We start from the raw sequence: 22,377 nt of genomic DNA, 5'->3' as shown, positions 1-22,377 counted from the left end.
CTAGACGCTATTTGTTTCAAACAACTTTTCCTACACAATAATATTTCGTTTAGTGTTGTTTGTTAAACTTCAAAACTTGGATTGCTTAGAGAGTCTACTCTCTAGATATTTTTGTCTTAAGATTCACCAATTGGCTTACATTTTAGACTAAGCCTATTACGACCAAAGGGAGGGTTACTAGCATTAGACACTACGATCTAATGGAAGAGCTATGAGCGGCAGATCGAGCTACATGTAATGGAGTGCGAACAACATGTCATGAACGTCGTCAACACTAGCAAGCATGTTTAAATGTTGATCTTAATGATGAAATGGAGTGCATACCTGAAGAACCTATGTTTGACGGGGTAATGACCCAACTCCAACTTCATCGCCACATATGGATGAGTACAGTCGTAGGCCAACTCAATGTGTGCCATTCGTCCCATCCAATGGAACTTCAGCATCACGTGGTTCGAAACACAAAGCCCTTATAATGGATGTTATGGACTCAATTTGAAAATTTGACGACAAAGTTAGACAACTTCATGGAAGTCATGGGATTGAGTAACTCTCACTTTGAGAAAACATCATCCGTAGTAGAGCACCAAGTGGTAGCCATCGAGAAGCGCAATTATATTCTCAATGAGCAAGTGAGGATGATGTGTCGCAACACAAGATTCCAATACACCGAGAGTGACATATGATAAATGTTAGCCGGCTTGATTATATAGGAGGATACTAACAATGCTATTATTTCTTATGTACAAACCTCGTTTACACCAAAAGGTTAATGGAGATGCTCACCCATTATCGATGGAATAAATTACTTAACATGATGTGTAGTAGTTAAGCCCATGGATTTAACTATGTTATGATGTACTATGTTTACTTATGTTTTCTTTAATGGAATCAAATTATATCAAATGGACGTCAAGAGTATATCCTCCAATGACTACATATAAGGAAGTTGACGTGAAACAAGTTCTGGGCTTTAAATGTCAAACAAATGCCACACATTTTTTTCAAACTTAACAAGGCTTTATATGGAAATGCAGGGAAAACACATCTTCTTGCAATGGCTGCTTGACGTATCTCTTTGATGAAGATCTCATAAAGCAATCTTTACCTGTTACTTTATTTTGTATGGGATTAAATATGTTTTTAGTCCCTATACTTTGGGGCAATTTTGGTTTTAGTCCCTCTTTCAAACTAAGGTACAATTTAGTCCTTCAACTTTAGAAAACTCTGGTTTTAGTCATTTTTACCAAATTTTTTTAACATTTTTGCTTCAATGTTAAAAAATTTGGTAAAAAAGACTAAAACCAGAGTTTTCTAAAGTTGAAGGACTAAATTGTACCCTAGTTTGAAAGAGGGACTAAAACCAAAATTGCCCCAAAGTATAGGGACTAAAAACATATTTAACCCTTTTGTATGTATTTTTTATTTATTATATTTTTTGTAATTTAATTTTATTATTATTATTTTTAGAACTTATTGGTACATATGGAGTATTATTGATATATTTTTATTTTATGTTTAGAAACCAAAGTAATGTAGTTTCTTATGAGAAGACAAAACTAGGTGTTCACACCTCAAATAAGTTCAACTGGAAACCAATGAAAAACTGCACCTTTTGACAAGTTCCAGTTATGTGTATACCAAGTAATAAAGTTTAACTATATCCTACTAACTAATATATTAACATATTTGGACCAATGTAGTAGTTCTGCTAGGGGGATCATATCCTAAGTAGAACGTCAACAACAACAAAAAAATATCTCAAGCAGAAACAAGCTGCAAAATCTGGAAAAGTTTATAGTAATATAAGCAATATGTACAAGTCTCAGTTGAGGGTACAAGAATCCCAAACACGTGATTTAGGTAGCGAATTTGAATTTACATTCTTTAGACAATGAATTTCCATTCTTTTTTAGATCTCTCTCCAGAGACCATTTGTCTTAAAGGAGGCAGAAGGAAGTTCTGAGGTGCCTCTATTTCCATGGCAAGCCTCCATCTTAGGACATTCTGTAATGGTTATGTCATGGCAGGATGGCAGCTCAAAATGGTAAGTGCTTGAACAGAAACATCTAAGGCTTGGAAGCCGGTAAAGGGTTAGCCATTGCAATGCCTGGAATATAATCTTAACCTTGTTTGGTTCTTCTGATAGTTTCTCATCTCTACTGATGATCTCTTCCATCAACTCACACTCATGTACTGAAAGCTCTTGGAGTTGTGAAAGGCTTCTGGCCATCTCAGGAGAAAGCACATTTTTCAAACTATGACAATGCTGAATCTTTAGCTTTCTAAGGTTCATAAAGCTCAAGATTCGACTATGATATTTCCATATGTGCATCAGTTTAGGAAGATCATACAGATGCAGTTCCTGCACATCAAAATTGTATGGTGTTGTGGTACCCCCTTCATCTTCACTTTCATCCACTTCCTCTGATTCAAATATCTCGACCAGTGAACCACAATCATACACCTTGAGTTGTTTTAGATGCTGGAACCTATGCAGCATGTTGGATGGAATACAATGCAACAGTTTTTCATTACCTTGAACAACCAATTCTGTATCACTTCTTAAGTAAGGCTGCAGCTCTTGACCATGCTCAATGAATGTGATTGTCTCCGATGTTTGTTGTGCAACCTGCAATATTTATGCATGTCAATAGAGACTCAAGTAATGCTACATTTGATAAATCTTAGTAATTCTGAAAGAAAAGCAAAATTCTTATCATGTCATTATCCTTTTATATTAGTAATCACATCAATTGTTGTCATTACATATGGAGAATGTATGTACCTTCAAACTCTCATTAGCATGATAGATGGTCATATTAAGGTCTCCCATTATATCAACATACTCATATGAACCTTTATATATGTGGGGAAGCTTTGCTGCGGTTACTGATCCATAGCAGAAGGTAGTCATCTTGGGACATTTTTCAATTATCATTTCTTCACATGAGGGAAGATCAATATTGAAATTTCCCGAGGAGAAACATTTGAGGTTGGGAACATAACGAAGCTCCAGCTTGTTCAAAAGTGGAAATACAATCTTAGCATTATTTGCTCCTTCTAATTCCTCATCTTTAGTAGTTATTTCCTCCATCATGTGGCAACTATGAACTCGCAGGTGCCTAAGTTGTACTAGACTTCTGGCTATTGATGGAGGGAACAAATTACACAAGTTGCCACAGTGCTGCACATTTAGTATTCTTAGCTTCTGGAATCCCAGAACTCCACCATAATTTTTCCACAGGTTGATCAGTTTTGGTAGAAAATACAAATTCAATGCTTCTAGCTTGTAATGTACCATGGCATGCATTTGCTTTGCATCCACACCATGTGATTCAAAGACCTCAACCAGTGAACCACAATTTTTTATAGTGAGTTCCTTTAGATTTTGAAATATGTGTATTACGTTGGAGGGAACTAGTTTTAGCAGCCTCTGAAAACTTTCAACTGTCAAGTGTTTTTCATGGGTGAAGTATCTTTGTATGCATGTATCCTGCTTGATCCATCCAAGTGTCTCTGATGTTTGAAAAGCCAACTGAAAATCATATTCATCAGTAAATGAAACAATGGGCCATGGCTTCAAAAGATAATTATCCAATTTAATCATTGTTAACATCGTTTGGAAGATGATGAACTGATATAATGGAGGAATGACATTAACACTGATATAACAGAAAGATCACATTAAGTAAAAAGATAAGTAGAAAAAAGAAAACATTAAATCATTACACAAAGACCAAAAGTGTTCCTAGGCCTATATATTATTACATTACAATCATAAACAGAAAAAAGAAAAAGAAAAAAGAGATAGGGAATGAGAATGTTACTGACAAGTCCTTTGCAAAGTGGTACAGTATCATTCAAATCTCCCATCCACATGTTCTTGGTTATACTTCCAATTTCCATGGTGACTGTTTCCAACTTTGGAGTGTATAAAGGGTCATGAGAGAATGTCTCCATCATTTGGCAATTTTTAATCAATACTTGATGCAATGATGGAAAATCAAAGCCATAGGAACCCTGACAGAAGGCCTTGAGTTTTGGTAGGTTTTCAAGTTTCAGACGTTGCAAGCTGTGGAACACAATCTTAATGACATTCCCTTGTGTTTCTTCTGCAGACACTATTTCCTCTATCTCCCTACAACTAGATATATCTAGCTCTACCAAACGCACAAAGCTAGTTGATGTTGAAGGAGAGAACAAGTTTCCAACTTTGTTGCAGCTAGATATTGCCAGATATGTTAGATTAGGAAAAATAAAGCCATTTATCAGTGGATCAACTCTCATTATTCTCATTTCTTCATTATTTGTTGCCTGCAAAATTAAAAAGTGAACAGAAAATCCAAAAATCTCATGAATGATACGAACGTTACTTCTCAGTTTTATCTTTTGAAAATTGTGAACTCATTACAACTTTTCGAAAACGTTAGACTCGTACCATTTTGAGGTTTACCTAAAAAGAATTCAACGTTATTATTACAATAAGTACCTTTTGTTTAAATCGTTAACAATTTTCGTCTCTTAATATTACTGAATTCAGATAACTGTATTGCCTATCCTTATATTACTTTGATATAACCATATCTGTACGCAGTTAAACAAGAAATATTATTTTATATCACAATAATAAAATATAAAATATTCCATTAAATGCAAAATCTAACAGAATAAACTCATATTTATAAATGTATAAGAATATATTTGGTAATGGTTTATAAACAGTCTGAGGTGCATAAAAGTATTTGTCAAAAAAAGTTTATTTTGACTTATAACTTAAATAAACGACTTTAATTACTTTTTTAAATTTATAACTTACTTAGTTTTATTCCATTACTAATTTTTATATTTTAATATGTTTTTAAATATTTGTAATTGTTTTACTTATTATTACTTATTTTTTAAGTTTACAGAAGAAATATATTTATTTTGGTTTGGCATTATTTTTAGTATTTGTTAAATTAATTTTTAATATTTTGTGTAGTTTAAATTAAAAAAGATTTACCATTACAAAAAACTGATATTTTAAAGTTTTTCTATATAAACTCAAATGAACTCACCCTTTTGAGCTATGCATAATTGTTACTCTGAAAATAATTTTAGGAGCAATACTTGGCACTTATTAGCAATGTATTACATACCTCATGGTTTTGATAGCCAGTACCATGGATGTTCTCAAAGGATGGTGATTCTGATGCACAATGACTGAGACAAAAGCTTACAGCATTTGGTAGATGGCTCAGTGTAAGAGATTGCAGTTGAGCAAATGAAGCAATTATGGTATCTATTTTCTCCCCTATTTCACCAATAACAACTTCTAGCACCCCACAATGAGATATGCTGATTCTCTTCAAAGATGACCACTCTAAGGCACATACCTCTTGGGAAGAGGTAGCATGGTCAGTAGATGAAGAATTTTCAAATACTTTGACAGAACTTGATTGAGGAAGAAATAGAGTTAAACTGTCTTCTCCTTCTCTTTGGACTAGTTGCTTTATCACCTTACAGTTTGACACTTTTATCTCTTGCAATTTCACTAGGAGCTTTGCTATGGAATATGAGAACAGATATCTCAACTTGTGACAAGAATCTATAGTCAAGACAGTGAGGTTGTTGAATGCAGTGATTTCTACAGAACTTTTAGGTGTTTGTGCAAGTATCAACTTCACTAGACAATTGGTATTAGAGTCATTAGAAAGTTGGTTTTGTTTCAGAAGGAACAAGACTTGTAGTGAATCCCATCCTTTTACTTGCATTTGTTCCAAAATTGGAATGGAGGATACTGTTTCTGATTTGGAATATATATTGCTGACAGAAGGGACTTTCTCTGTTGATGAAGCCTGCAATGAAAAATGATGGTTAGCTTATTCATTGCAGGCTTAAAAAAGTAAAAGTTGTGGTTAAAATTACTTACCTTAAACTTCAAGTTGGAAAATACATGTGGGGTGCAGCCAAGGCAACATTGAAGAAACTTTGGTGAATCCTCTTTAAAAGTACCATTTGCAACATCACATGTTGTTGAACAACATGATGAGCCATTGAAATTCTCTTGCCTTGCCACAGTTTGAGTAAACATGGAAGATGTCACAAGCTGAGGGCATCCATCAATGCATAAAAATCTCAAAGATGGCCACATTACTTCATAGGAATCTGAACAAATACTCATAAGGTTTGGAAGATCAATAAGTTTTAAAGATTCTAATTGACCAAACACTAGGGTTTCCACATTCTTTTCTTCATCATCACCATTTAGGTTTTCTTCTTTTCCAACAATTTTCTCCATGGACTGGCAGCTGTGTATGACCATCTTTTGAAGCTGAGTAAGTGCCCTTGCAATGTTGGGAGTTAGAAGAAACCCTAAGGAATCACATTTCTTCACTTTGATTGATTTCACATTCTGAAAGCCTTGAATGTAGCTTGGAACATTGCCCCAGATGTGTCTTAACTTACTGAGCCAAGATATCTCTATTTCTTTCAACTGAGGAAATAGGAAAGCCGTTGATTCACCATGAAATTGTGATTTTTGCAGATCAAACACCATATCTAGCGAAGAACATGCATGTAAGAAGAGTTTTTCCAACTTCGGGAACAGTTGCATACAGTTAGATTCGAAAAGAGTAGCAATTGGCACAATTTGATCAACATATTTTGAACTAAGCAATTGACCATCTTCAATTAATTGATCACTGGATTCATGAATCTGCACACAAATAATTGAATTAGACTTTTGAAGATCACAAAATACATAGTTTGCCTAAATTCCTTGTTTTTCAAAATATATAATGACTGATTAATATTTTTGGTAGTTCATGAAATACTAATTTAATTTTTACCAAAAGATTATTCTTATGGGTATAGTGTTAGGAAATAATAATTGAATATAAATAATAATAATAATAATAATAATAAAATAATAATAATAATAATAATACATAAATGAAGATTAATCAAACTAAATTATTCTTATAATAAATAATACTAATATCATATAAAATTGTAAATAAAGAAATGATTAGAAAGAATTTGAATTGTCGGCTTTTTTTTTTTTTTATAGAGAAAATGTCTTAATTGTATAGGATAAGATAAAATATTATATATATATATATATATATATTTCTCTTCCCAGATACAATAATCATCCATTGAGTGACACAAAATATCTATATGAATCTTATGAACATTAATATTTTAAAAGATAGCAAAGATAAGAAAACAAATATTTTTGTACAGTTGTAATTTTTGTTGTGTCTTTTTTTCTTGCAACTGAGTAGTAATTACAAGTACAGTAAACCTAAGAGTAAATTGTAATTAATTTGATTAAAATAAAATAAATGTAAAATATCATTTATCTATAAATAATATTTATCTCTAAAATTAATGTTACATAAAAAATATTAGTAACTGTAAGTTTTATTTTATTTTACTTTTAAATTATACTAATATTGTAGATTAACATTACCTGACTATTTCAATATTTTATAAATCTAATAACCATGACTTAATCTGAAATTTATTTAGTTTCTTGATCATTTTAACTCCAAAAATAACCATATTTAATCTCTTCTTATTTGAATCGTTGTGCACTCTTCTTATTTCCTTCCGTTAATAGAGATGATTCTGAATTAATTATATGCAGTTATTAAAAGAGCATATGATTTGAAAATTTTACCAACCTTGATAAAATTAATCATTAAACCATGCAATTAATATAAAAGATATATGTTTAAATATTTTAATACATTCTATTTTGAAAATAAAGTTATATTAGTGGTATTTACAACCTCTGGTCCTATATATAATTAAAAATTACGTAATTCATCAAGATCAATAAAACTAATTCTAAATAGGTAAACTTTGATTAATATTGTAAAAAATTTAACATTTATTCCAAATACCTATGTTTATTAAATGGTTTAAGAAGTGTTTATATATAATGACATTATTTGTGATTCAAGATTTGTTTTTTCAATCAACGAGTGGATTACTGCTCATAGATCAACTAATTATGCTTTTATGGAAAATGAGATATATACTAATAATAAATTTCACAATATTCACGTAGAGGAAAGGAAATTATTAAAGGGTTTTGTTTTAAAATAAATTGTGTAATATTAGTGGAATTGGTAAATAAGATGTTTTGTCAAAAAAATATGGTAAGAAAATATGAAAAAATAATAATGAACAATAAGTTATGGTGTATAGGTTTGATGATTGGTATGTAGCGTTTTTTTATTACATTAAATATAATCATTTGAAATCCCTTTTTCTAATTTTAATTGTAACTATTTTTAATTTAGTTTTGGTTATATATATATATATATATATATATATATATATATATATATATATATATATATATATATATATATATATATATATATATATATATATATTAAAGTTTATTCTTAAATTTTTATAGGTCGGATTAAATTTTATTATTATTCATTGAGTCAAAACGAGTCTTACTTACTTAACTCAAGTTATACAAATTCAATTTAGATTATAATGAAATGTAATCCACTTATATTTTTAAATAAATTTAATTATTTATTTACCTTAAAATGAAATCATATTTTTTTTTTCTTTCACAAGAACTCCAAGAAAATTAATTCTTCTCTCACACAACACTATTTCACAAGAACTCCAAGAAAATTAATTCATCTCTCACACAACACTATTCCCTCCAATTTTGTCCCATCTTAGTGTTGGGTCTATCGAGGGAGAAGTGCACCGGAGAGACAGAAACACCAATAAGATATGAGTTCAACCATATAAGAGATTGACATCATTCTCTACCCAAAATCTTAAGTTAATGGGTCTTTCATCTTTATATAATGCTCTACTTTCTCATTTCTATCCAATGTGGAACTTAGACTCACACTTGGATTCTCAACAATAGTTAATGGGTCTTTCATCTTTATATAATGCTCTACTTTCTCATTTCTATCCAATGTGGAACTTAGACTCACACTTGGATTCTCAACAATAGTTAATGGGTCTTTCATCTTTATATAATGCTCTACTTTCTCATTTCTATCCAATGTGGAACTTAGACTCACACTTGGATTCTCAACAATCTCCCCCTCAAGGGTGAGTCCCTTCCACATAGGTACACTCCCCCTCCAGTTGAAGCATTCCCAACCAACCACAACCACGAGTAGCCATTTCCAACAGTCGTTCATCTTAACGAAACTCGCTTACTTGAATACCCTTTGCCAGGAAAACTTTTGGTATAGGAATCATTATACTCGTCTAAGCCGGTCACCAAGACAAACCATCGGATCTGATACCACTGTTAGGTCTATCGAGGGGGGGGGGGGGTTCACCAGGGAGACACAAACACCAATGAGATATGAGCCCAACCATATAAGGGATTGACACCACTCTCTACCAAAAACCTTAAGGCAATGGGTTAATAGGTCTTTCATCTTTATATAGTGCTCTACTTTTTCATTTCTATCCAACGTGGGACTTAGACTCACACTTGGATTCCCAACACTTACCTTCCGCGGGCTAGCCTCGACTTATTCACTCTTTGACTTCACGGTCATCCTGTCTTTATATCAATCCTTCCATGATTTTTGTTTGATCATATGCCTCCATGCACACTTGTTTCTCTTGCTCTTTCTTTAACCTTCTTGGTGAGTAGTTTCTGGTCTCATCATAATTGATTATATGTGGAGACGTGCTTTTGGTATCATGATCTAGACCTTGAGTCTAGGTTATTACATCTTCATCACCTTTTATTCGGTTCTTCACAAATCCTTTGGTTTTGTCTATGTTCCTCCTTCATAACCCTATATTTCCTTTTCTTTTTCACTTACTACTACGCTCTGCCCTAACATTGACTGCTTTGTGCTACTTGCTTCATCTGTGTCGCGATAGTTAAGTGAGTCAACCCACTTAATCCAACAACCCATGGTGGATTGAGTTGAATTGTAAAATATTTTGGCTCATGATAAGTGCCAAATATAAGTTAATTTTGATATAAATTTGGCACTTATCTTGTTTTGATTCTGTTAAATATATGTTGAAATCACCTAAATTTGACTTGTTTTTATAGATTTTGATGATTATAGTGAACTAAAGGAGAAAAATAAAGAATGTGGAGGAAATCTAGGTAATTCTAGACAATGCTAACTTTGGCACGGCTGAAGCGAAAATCTTGAGGCTTGAGCCATATGAGCAAACCTACCTTGGAACCTCAAGCACTAGACCTGAGACTACGCCATGAAGACTCTTTCTTAAAGAAGTTATCTCAGGAGCTACAACAGCAAAAGCAAGAGGCCTAAACCACAAAGGAAACCCACTTAGAAGGAAACCTTTGTAGTTAGAGTCACTCTTTCACCACTGAAGTGTTAGGAATACAAGTGTGCGTCCAAATCCCACATTAGATAGAAATGAGAAAGTACATAGAGCATTATATAAAGGTTGTCAGTGGTATTCAACAAATAAAGACCAACAACTCTCATATCTCAAGATTAATTGTTTAACGAAGAGAGTATGATTCCTATACCTTGTAATAACAATGTTGCTATTAGTTTATCGAAAATCCCATACTACATTCAAGTGTTATTTACATTGAAATTAAGCATCATTTCATCTAACCCATTAAAGACCGTCTAGATGTCATTTCATTATAATTTCAATATGAATTTCTAGATATCTACTACTATATATAGTCATATCTTTTCAATGTATTTCACTTAATTGAATGGAATTTCAAAAAGATTTTATAAACTCTAATGAAAATAATCAATTTTCTAAAGTTTATCTTGTAGTAGTGAATCAACCCTAAGTGCTAATCTTGGAGAAGAAACATAAAGACTTCGTCTCAAGAGGCAAACCATTCTTCCATTATCCTAATTCTTCTCATATTTTCTCTTTTACTTTCAGTTCCTATTTTTACTATTTGCTCTTGTTTGGTCATTTTCTTTTCCTATCTAATTTTATTTGTAGATTAAGCTTGTTTACATCCTTTATTTGTAGTTTAAGCTTGTTTACATCCTTTGTTTGGTTGAATTGGATTTAAGTTAAAATTTTTATAGTTTGATATGTTTTCTTATTCTTTTTGTGATCTTGTGTGTGGAATTATTAATTCATGTTTCCCATGAATTGATTCATGATTTAAGAAAAAAAAAAAAAGATTTCAACTCTTGTTAGATTTGTTTCATATGCTTGTATTTTCTTATAGATATATGACTCTCTTAAACTTAAGCTATATATTTATATGTAGCATAAGAAAGGACCTAATAGAAAAAATTAAACATATTTTGAACATTTAAGCTACATACTTCTGGTTAACTTAGGTAAGTTCATAAAGGAAAAACGTGTTTGATCACTACTTAAGCTACTTATTTTTTAGCATCGTAAGTCAAAATTAAAGACTAGAAGAATAATTTTTGTTTGCCCTTAAAAAGTACATTTTTTTAAAACTTAAATGCATCTATTATCTAAAGTCCATATAAGGAAAGATCTAATCCCTATAAAAGGAAAACTTTGAAACCTTATTTTCATATACTTAGTCATTTAGAGACAGGAGATAAGGAAAACTCTTCTTTTAAGCATTCTTCCTATGTGAATATGAGTAGCTAAATTTTTTCTTTCCTTAGGATTTAATTGGGCATACTATCATGTAATTGTTATCTTAGTATTTATTAATGTTATTGATTATTGTTTGTATTTCACCCTTAATGTCTGTGTTGTTCAAATTGGAAAATTAAACTAATAATATAATTTTATAATTTCAATCATAATTGGAAGACAACCAACTATTTAAGAATTAACCACAATTGAAACCTTTTTTTACTGAAGATAAGTTTTGGTTACCCTAATTTTAGTGTTTACCAGTGAAATTGAGGGACTTAGTTTATTTCACTTATGGGATTATTAACTATTGAATAATTTTATATGTTAGTAATAATATAATCATGATTGAATGGGAACAAGTAATTATTGTGTTAAAAAGTCTAACAAAGTTAACCATCAATAATATCATTCATTATTTACATCTATTCCGCTACGTACATGCAACCTATTTGATTATCTTTTACGTTTGGTTTTGTTTTATTCTTCAAATCTTAATCTAAAAGTTACACATTTAATTAGTTAATTTTACAATTTGATATTCTTGTCATGATTTACAAGCAAACTAAGGTTTTTTTTTTTTTTTAAGTATCTAAACAATGCTAGAAGTGTATATGCTAAACTTCTTTATTTCTCGTTAATTTTGTATACTAATCAAATAAGTTATATATTATTTAAAATGAGTTATAAAACTATTCTAAAATAATGAGAAACATAAAATATTAAGATTTTTATAATAAAAAGTTGACATGAAAATTTTACAAAATTTACTTAGTGATTCTCATTATTGATAAATTGTTTAAAATTATTATGTTTATAATAATTTTATTTAAAATAATTGTATCTATAATTAATACTATTCAAACACCTATTAAAAAGGTGATATCAAAGTTAACGTAAATGTATGGTATACACATGTATATATAAAGAGAGAGAATATCAAACTTACTTGGATTGTTGAGGAACAACGATCATGAATAACATTTGTATACCCAATCAAGTTTGGTAGATCTTGCAACTTCAATTCTACTAAATTTGAAAACTCGATCATTGACTTCTCGTCAATCTTACTATTACTTGAAATGATGCATTCGATTCCATAGCTTTCAACCACATGCAAACATTGAAGTGTAGCCAAACTAATTGTTCTTGGAAACAATGTGAAGACCGTCTTCAACTTGTTACAATATTCTATTTTAAGCTTTGTAAGGGTTCCAAAGCATTGAGATGAAGAGATGGATTTAACCTTTGCAAAGACACTCGTTTGGCTCATGTAACTAGACACATTGAATATCTCTTTTAAATTATCCAAATTACTTAAAGAAATTGATAGAAGTTGAGGAAAGATTAAACCATCAACTGCATCTACAACATATTCAAGGTTGTTGCAAAACTCAATACTTAGATGTTTCAAAAATGGAAAACCCCTTTCATTTAACTCCAATATGACACTTTTCATGTTTTTTATAGCAACCAAATTGAGAATTTCAACCTTTTCAAGTAATTGCCGAATTGTCACACTCCTCTTGATATATTTGTAATATGCATTATTCAACTTCAAAATATTTGGATGCAAGTATCCTTTTCGAACAATGCCATGAAAAATAGTAGAAGAATCTCCCAAATATATCCAAAATCTCTCAATATTATTGAAGAACAAATCAATGGGTAACTCTTCATTTGTCAAAATTACAATCTCTATGACCTTCAGATGATGAGATAAAGATTGTAACTCAAAAAGAATGTGATTAGTTTCCTTATAAGAAAGACTTCGCACTCTAATATAGAGTTCTTCTAGTCTAGATAAGCTTGCAAAGACATTGCTAGATATTTGAGTAAGATCATTGCATTCAGTCAAATCTAATAACCTTAACGAACTTAGTTGTCCAATTTCTTCTGGCAATTCTTTGATATTTGAGTTAGAAAAACTAAGAATCTCAAGCCTTTTGAGTTGCTTACCAATTATAGATATGTCTCTTACTTGACAATCTTCTAGTAGTAGAGTGTGGATGTTGCCTAAAGCTTGAACTACTAAAGACATTGAATGAATGTGCACATTTTGTAGACTAAGCACCATAAGGTTATTTACACATTGGAAGAAATTATCTGGAACCAAACCCTTCTTCTTTGATGCTATTTGCAAAAGCTTAAGCTTTGGACAATTTAACACTTTACAATGCTCTTTTGCTTCTTCAGAGATAAGTGAAATCACAGTGCTATGATAGCATGTTTCTTCTTTAGATTGTTCCATTTGATATCCATCACATTGTACCATAAAATCACATTCTTCTGTAGATACAACTGATATGATAACATCACGTATAACATCATGCATTTTGACACACTCTTCCACATTACCGTCTAACAACATGAAGCGTCTTTTAAGTTTATCAACAATGGTGTGCACTCTATTTCTAACTTTCCACAATTCATTAATATTGTTATTAAACAATTGCAAACCCATTCCATGTCTGAGTAGAACCTCTATAGGAATCTCAAAATCTTCTGCAAATAAGCAACAAAGAAAAAGAACATTTTTTTCTTCTGCAGTATCTAAAAAATTGTAACTTAGCTTGATACTTGAATATACAGAAGCTTTCATTTCTAAAAGGGAAGTGATGGAAGATCTTTTTAATTGATCTAATGCATCTTCCCAAACATGTTTTTCTTTATTTGCTAATGCTTTTGCCATTGTAACAATGGCAATTGGCAACCCCCCACATTCATTTGAAACCTCCTTTGCTATGTGAAGAATATCAAGCTTGGTTGAAAGATTTCTACCAACCATATCATGAAAAAGGTCCCAACTTTCATTTGGAGACAAAATAGAAATCGTGAAATTCTTTTGACTTCCCATCTTATAGCAAACATCTTCATTTCTTGATGTAAACAAAATTTTACAATTCTTATGATGTTCATAAGAAGGAATCCCAATAGACTCAAAATCAAAGTCTATCCAAACATCATCAAGAACTATTAAAATGTTATTAACACCTTTCAATCTTTCATGTAGTTGACATGCTCTTCCTTGAATCGTTTCCTTTTCAAATCTCAAACCTAAAGCATCAGCAATTTGACCTTGAATTTTCACATAATCAAGATTTTGGGAAACCACTACCATTACAACTTCATCAAATAGCTTGCATATTTCTAAAATTTTGATTATTTCTTTCACAAGTGTTGTCTTTCCCACACCACCCATTCCACATATACCAAGGATTTTAAAATCATCATCTTTCAATGTCTCTAAAATCTCTGTAATAGTTGATTTTCTGCTTGGAAAACTTTTGATAACATTTGAGAAGGTGGATCCAAGTTTTGGTGTTGGTAAAGAGTATGATATGATGTCAAATTTCTCTTCATTTAATTTTGTAACACTCATCATCAATATTTTTGCTTTCTTACTTAATGAATACCTTGACACCAAATTTGGAGACCATATATCAAGACATTTATTGTTTTCTACTTGAAAATCATTAAATTTTTCTATTTCATCTATGATTCTTTCCACTTTGAAGAGCCAATCTTGTACAATTGATACAATTTGACGTCCATTTCTTCTATCTTCATCAACCACACCTTGCACTCCTTGCTTTCTACCTTCTAATGTTTTCAGTTCTCTTTTAAGATCTTTTATATTTTTCTTATAGTGAACTAGATATCCAAATTGATTTCCAATTGGTGCAACTAAGGATTCTCCAAGTTTTGTCAGTGTTCCTGTCGCTAATGCAATAAGACACTGCATTTTTGCTTTCCAAGTGTTTGTATTTGAATATCTGTATAATGTTATAATGGAAGAGAACATGGCCAAATTAAAATTTATAAAATCAGAATTAAAAAGATTTTTATATGTAAGATATCAACATATAAATGAATATAGACACTTCCTATAGTAACCTTTAATGCCGAATGATAAAATAACTTTGATTCAAAATTTGAGTTTAAAGTGAAGCATCAGGTGACGTGTGTCACCTCATTTGTTTTTATAGAAATTTAGATTATATAATTTAAAATTTATTATTCTATAACTACCATAATTGTAAGTTTATACTTTACTTTAATCTCGTTTTGTTTGGAGAGAAAAATGAAAAAAAAAATATTTTTTAGAATTAAATTAAAACAAATTCATCGATAAATATATCTTTATGTATTAAGTATAGGTAAATAATAAAATATATTAGATAAAATTTGATTATTCAAATAAATCATATAAGAAATGTTTTTATTATTGATTAATTTTGCACCATAATCAAATCAGATAGAGAATTGATTATTGATCGAACTATTTGGTCTGATGTTATCTTGTCTAGTAATAAAGAAAAAAAAAATATAAGAAAAGTTAAAAGAAAATATGGAAATTAAAGGAAAAAACAACTATAAACTATATAGCTCCTAAAAAAAAGGAAAATTAGGGGAGAGAGAAAACTATAGACTATAGCTCGTAGTCTTATCATTAGAATGTAATATAATAGTTGAATAATACTGAGCAAATTCTCGGAAAACATACCTTAAGTAAAGCTTTTTACATAGATTAAACCAAATCCAAAACAGTGTATATCTGATCTCAAAGTGGTGGTGGTTATAGCACTGAAAAGTGATAACTGGCCAAAAGGAAACAGAAAAATGAATAAGATAAAGAAACAAAGCATGAACAACATGAGTAATCAACATGAACAACAAAGTAAGTTACTTACATAGGATCTTTGAACTGCCTGGTTTGTATCTGTTTGTGTCTCAACTTCTACATATATGAACAATCTGCACCCAAGAAGGCATTGAAGAATTTCCCAGAACATTCACAAAGTCAAAAGCTGAGAAAAATATTCTTGATGAAAACGAGTAACGTGACAGATTGAATATTTAAATACGTGAAGATTGCTTGCAAATAAAGTTTGGAGAAGAACACAACCTTCAAGTCATAGTTTTGAAAAAACCCAATAATGTTAGTCCAAGCGTTAATGCCAGTATATTTAATGTATCTTCTAATAAATAGATGGTCCTACGCTTTTAATTCTTTTATATTCATTTTTAAATTATACGAGACCTTTCATAGTATTTGAATCAGTATTTAATTGAGAACAATATTACAGGACCCATACCACAACAACACAAAATACTTACATTTTTACGATTATTACTGAAATTTTGAAAACTACCATTACCTTTTACTTTCTTAGCAAGAAAACTGAAAGAAAATAATGCCTTCTTTTTTCCCAAATGTAGCAGCCACATGAACAACAAGTCACTGACATATTTCTCTGGCTTTTATTTAATCCTTCATTTTGATGTTCATATCTCGTTAACTTGACAGCAAATCTCCCATCCAAGCTCTCTAAGATGCCAAGCTTAACGATACTGTATGATTTATTATTGTGTTAAATAGGTTTGTGTGCATGTCTTCGAGTTCATTTAGTTAATCAAACCTTAACTGATTTATGTTGTGGATAGATGGTGGTGAAGAATATCACAAGATTGTGTTCAACCAAGTCAATAGTAACACTAAATGAAAAGTTCCAAAGTCCACCATTTATGATAGGAAAGATGACATTATTTCGGTGAAGGTGGCATGTGAAATACAATGTTAACATGGATGAAATTGATCGTGTCATGGATGAAATTAAATTCTTTTAAAGAGTTTGAAGGTGATGTTAATGACAATAAAATTTGCCTCTTAAGTATTTTTTTTTCAACCTTAAGTGTTTTTTTTCTTATATTTATATTATAATTGTCAATGAGTATACTTTATTTTAAATCATTAATAAAATTAATTTTGATTAATTTTTTTGTATTTTACAAATTTATATATTTTATTTCTTATTATAAAAAACATATTTTATTAAATTAAGAAATTATAAATATAAATAGGTAATTATAAATAAAGAATATTTTAAACCTTTATTAAATAATAATCACTAATAAAAAAGAAAGAAAAAAAACTTTCGCAATATAAATTTAATATCAAGAGTTATTAAAAGCCTATTCAAATTGATTGTAGTGATTCTAAATATAGAGTTTGAAAAACTCCTACAAATTAATTTACAGAGAATAAAAATCTTAATAAATTAACAAAAACAAAAGACTTCCATTTTAGTTTTTTAATAGTGAAAAAAATGTTTTAGACTTCAATTATTAAGACTTTGTTTCAATTTTATTAAAAGAAAAAATACGTAGATAGAAGGATGCAAGAGCTCATTTTATCCCTTCTCTCTGGTTAAAATACCAATCAGCATTAGTATGTTAAAAATTTCTTGTTCTAAGAAATTGACTAGTTGAAGAAACTTTCCTTTAATTTAACAAGGTAATGATAAGTTAGTTGTTCTAAACCCTAACATATCAATATAGTAAGAAAAATAATATAAATAACACCACTTAAATTAAACATAGAAATTATGTCATTACTAGTTTTGTGAATCCGATTGTTGTCTATATTGTTGTAAGATGGTTCAAAGATTTTCTTTATTTCTGTTTTAGATTTAGTCATAATGTATGAAGAAAAGACAAAAAACCAAGATAGATGGATACATGTAGAAATTAATAAAGAAGACCCATTGACTTGCAGAAAAGACAAAATTAAAGCAAGAGAAACTTCGTGGAGAATAATGTTGAAGGAACTGGGAAACATCTAACTGATGGATCAAGGTTTGGTATATTCCTACTTTTATGTACCGTGTAGAGTTTAACATTCAAATATTTTTGCGATAATAATTTTATATTATATATATTCATTCAAAATCATCTTTGAATTTGTTTCCATTTTCATATGATAGAAAGAAAATGGTGTATGCCATAAAGTACACGGAGATTCTTCTTATCAAACATATTGACAACGTCGACATAACTTAAACATTTTACTTTCATGATAAAAATAACCAAGTAAAATCTAATTAGAGAGCTATGTCTGACCAATAATTTAAACATTATGGTTACTAAATCGAATTTTAAAATAAGTGATTAAATTGTTCTATAATCAAATTAGGAATCAATTTCAGATGATTTGTTAAATCAAAAATAAAAAGATGTAAAAAATGATATTTTAATATGAAGACTCGTATTTTAGAAAAAGTGTGAAGATTCTATTATTTCAATATTAAAAGGTTTTAACATAAAAATGAATGGTTATAAATGAGTTATATTATTTTAAAACACACATCTAGAAACTATTTTTTTAGAGTTATTTGTCTTCTCTATAAGCGTTCTTACACCATGTTTATTTGTTTGAAGATCGGAGACCGAATGTGTGATGTTTCCCTTTGTTGCTTGTATGGGGTAAGCTTTCTCTTAGATTTTCTACTTAGCAGTGGTTCTATTGGTATACCCTAATCATGTTTTCGTGGTCTGTAGGTGTTATTTGGTTTCTTTGAGCTGAGGAGTAAAATAGGGTTCTCTAGAACCAGTTGGAGTTTCTAATACGCAAGGGAAACTAATTCGTTTTTCATATATATATATATATATATATATATATATATAATAAGAAGATTTTAGATCTATTATTTGGAATGCATGAGATTACATGATAGCTTGTATGTGTTGAATTCATAAAAAATAATTATGTATGATTCATGATTTGTCTTGAGATTGTACGAATACATGAATGTTGTGCAAGTATATATATGTTGAAATTGGAATGGTATTAAATGCAAAATTGTGATGAAGATGATGTTAATGAAGAGAAGGGAAACATCACAATTATAGAGTTTTTGGTAATTGACTTATGTCTTTAAATGGATAAATTATGAAGTTAAATTAAGGGAAAGAATTTGAGTTCATTTTACTCTGGTTTTGGAGTGAAATTGGGGTTTTGATAGGCGAGTTTTTGAGGAAAGGGTTGGTTGGGTAAAATGGAAGTTTGGTCAGTTGTGAAGTCATTTAAGACTTGCTTAAGTTGTAAGACCAGGAAAATCTAATGTAGGATGCAATGGAGGAGTTGAGAGGGTGTCTTTGCTGGGTTTTTGGTAAAAATGATGGGTTTCAAGTAGTGGATTTCTAAAGGAGTGTATCTGGGTTAAATTGGAGCATTTGGAGTGAATGGTTATGCCTATTCAAACTGGTTTAGACACCTAACCATCAAAGTGTTAGTAGAAGTAGTATAATTGATTTTTTGGAGACTTAGGTCTTGTTCACTTGAGTGGATTTGGGGGAGAGTCTTTGAGAGGATTTGAAGGTAATTTTTTTTGTTGTTTATTTGAAGAGATTTAGAGGTAAGTGAGAGTAGATTTTGAAGTAAAATTTGTGAGAATCAGTGTAGGATTTAATTTATGTTTACTTCCAAATTCACTCTCGCTTACCTTTAAATCTATTCAAATAAACAAAAAAAAAATATCACCAAATCTTCTCAAATCTTCTTAATTACTCTCCTCCAAATTCACTCAAGTGAACAAGGCCTTAAAGAGTTAGATTTGGTTTAAAGCGGTGAAATTGAGTTAGAGATGTGTTTTCTAAAGTTTCTCGGTGTCAAGAGAGTCCTAGGGATCAATTAAAGTTATGGGCAAAGTGTCCAAAGTGTGTGGAAAGTTTCCAAAGTCATACTAATCGATTAGGCAATTGTTTCTATTTTAATCGATTATGACACTAATTTAATCGATTAAAATGCTAGTTATGCCTGTTTTGCTTCTTTTAACTTATTTTAACATATTATATTAAAAGTATAATCGATTAGGCCAAAGTGTTTGTTTTAATCAGTTATGTTTGTGACATAATCGTTTAAAACAGATAGTTTTTCCTTGTTTTGTTTTATGTGAATTCTGGCTTGCCTTAAGAGATTATACTATCAATCTAATCATTAATACCACCATTAATGAGCAATTTTGATTAATCTAAATCAAATTCACTTGTACACATATGATTTATGTATTTCATTGTTCTCTTATGATCCTAAGTAATTTTATTATCAATTTTCATTGTGCAATAAAGAATCAATTTTATTATCAACTACTTTGTGATACTTGATGGGATTGTTTATGGTTATGTGATGAATGCTTTGAGGTTTCATGTGATAATATGCAATGTTTCTGTGAAGTACATGTACATATATGATTATGAGAGGGATGTGATGGTGATGAATATGTGGTTAATCATGTTTGATGGACGTAATTTCATGACTCGTGGAGAGGTTACTTGGTAGTGTCATGTAGTGTTGTTAGTATGAATAGCCGAAGCTAATCTAAGGGTTTATCCTGATGTTTTAAAATATCTCCAATCTCAAGTAGAGATGGATCGTTATGTCATGGGGAGTAGCAAAAGATTCTTGTCTATAGGCTTTAATCATGGCCATAGGTAACTGAAATGGACTAACCTTGCGTGGTAGCTTGGATTGAGCCAGTCATACTACCATTACAAGCGCATGAACCACTGTAACTCGATATTCATACTATATCTGGATGGTCAAGTCTAAGTCTGTGACATGTTTAAGACGGATGTTTATTTTATGTGTGTAATATAATTGTGTGATGGAATTTTATTTTATTAAGATAAATTGTTCTACCACTAGCTTACCCTTGCTTTTGTTCTTGTCTGTTTATGTGTTGTTTTCTCTTTTGCAATGATCACCTAAGTGGTGTGAGTTTAGGGAGACCGTCTTTTAAGTTGTTCCAACGAAAGATGAGGGTGAAGCAGATGGGTTGGTGGATGGTTTTACAGAGGTAAATATATTGTTTTTTGTAGGTTAGTTTTCATCTAGTGATTCTATTATCATATATGTAACGTTTTATTTTAGTAGTTTTTATACTATTAAAATGAAATGTTACAAAAAGTAAAGCCTCAACAAATTCAGAAAAATATTTAATTATTAAAATATTAAATATTTAATAGAAAATGATAGAAAGTTATTTTCTAGTATTTTAAGTTTTTTACATCATAAATTTATTTTTTTAATATTTCATAGTTTTAAAGAAAATGTTCCTATAAATATAAGACAACTCTAACCTAGAAAATAAACTTGTTTTTTGTATTTTTAGAGGCTGGAACAAACACACGTTTTGATGTTTTTTAGTGAAATTCTAATAACGAAACAATATTAAATTAAAAAACATGAAAAATTAGCTTAAAAATTCATTTTGGATTTAATTAAAATTTCTAAAAATGAAATCTTATAATATTGTTAACTTTTATTGTGAATTTATTTCATAACATTTTTTAGATTTTAGATTTTTTTTATGATAATAAAATTCAGTAGAAAATTAAACAAATAATTCTTATAAAATAGAGTATATTTATGTTTGCAAAAGGTTTTCCTCTTTTGAGAACAAAATATAATTTTGTTTTCTTCCCGCTTTTTTCTAGGAAGGTCAATAAACATACTAACTTTCTGGCTTGTGGTTTGGTTTGCAAGATGTGGGCTTCTTTGCTAGTGGTTTGGGTTGAGAGGGTTTACTCCCTACACCACTTCACATTTATTCTTACACCTCCATATTACCTATTTTAGTAATTTAAATCAAAATTGAGATAAAGATAGAGATGAATATTAAGTGGATATAAGAATATAGACTGAATGGATATGTACATACGTTTCCACATCTCTATATATGCCTAATTAAAAAAGTCGATACCATATTCATATTTAGTCAATATAAAGGTATAGTTAGTAATTATGTGACTGCAAGAAGCAATAGCCTATGAGAAAAACTGTCCAATATTTCACTTGCAAGGCGTGGAAAGGGAACTTTTTGTAAGCAATCACTTATGATTCTCATAATTTCTTCTCGCACTTCTATATGGTTGTCAAAAGGTCTAAAATAACTATATTTTTGGATAAACTTATATATTTTGGAATTCCAAATTACACCATCTGTTCCG

The 22,377-nt window shown here is 30.2% G+C and overlaps 1 protein-coding gene across 1 annotated transcript; it reads right to left on the bottom strand.

The window, feature by feature from the left end:
- Positions 1-1,885: 1,885 nt before the first annotated feature.
- Positions 1,886-16,181, bottom strand: LOC106757704. The gene is made up of 7 exons (XM_022779463.1): positions 16,094-16,181; positions 12,536-15,362; positions 5,915-6,700; positions 5,142-5,840; positions 3,835-4,317; positions 2,789-3,538; positions 1,886-2,632 (listed from the first exon to the last, which is right to left on the bottom strand). The coding sequence occupies exons 2-7, from the start codon at positions 15,329-15,331 to the stop codon at positions 1,913-1,915; spliced, it is 6,234 nt and encodes a 2,077-aa protein (XP_022635184.1). The 5' UTR covers positions 15,332-15,362; positions 16,094-16,181; the 3' UTR covers positions 1,886-1,912.
- Between the last annotated feature and the right edge of the window lie 6,196 nt (positions 16,182-22,377).

The sequence above is a fragment of the Vigna radiata genome, chromosome 1 (assembly GCF_000741045.1).
Source record: "Vigna radiata var. radiata cultivar VC1973A chromosome 1, Vradiata_ver6, whole genome shotgun sequence".
Lineage (NCBI taxonomy): Eukaryota > Viridiplantae > Streptophyta > Magnoliopsida > Fabales > Fabaceae > Vigna > Vigna radiata.
Note: the sequence above shows the minus strand (reverse complement) of the source record. Positions and strands in the feature narration are given on the sequence as shown.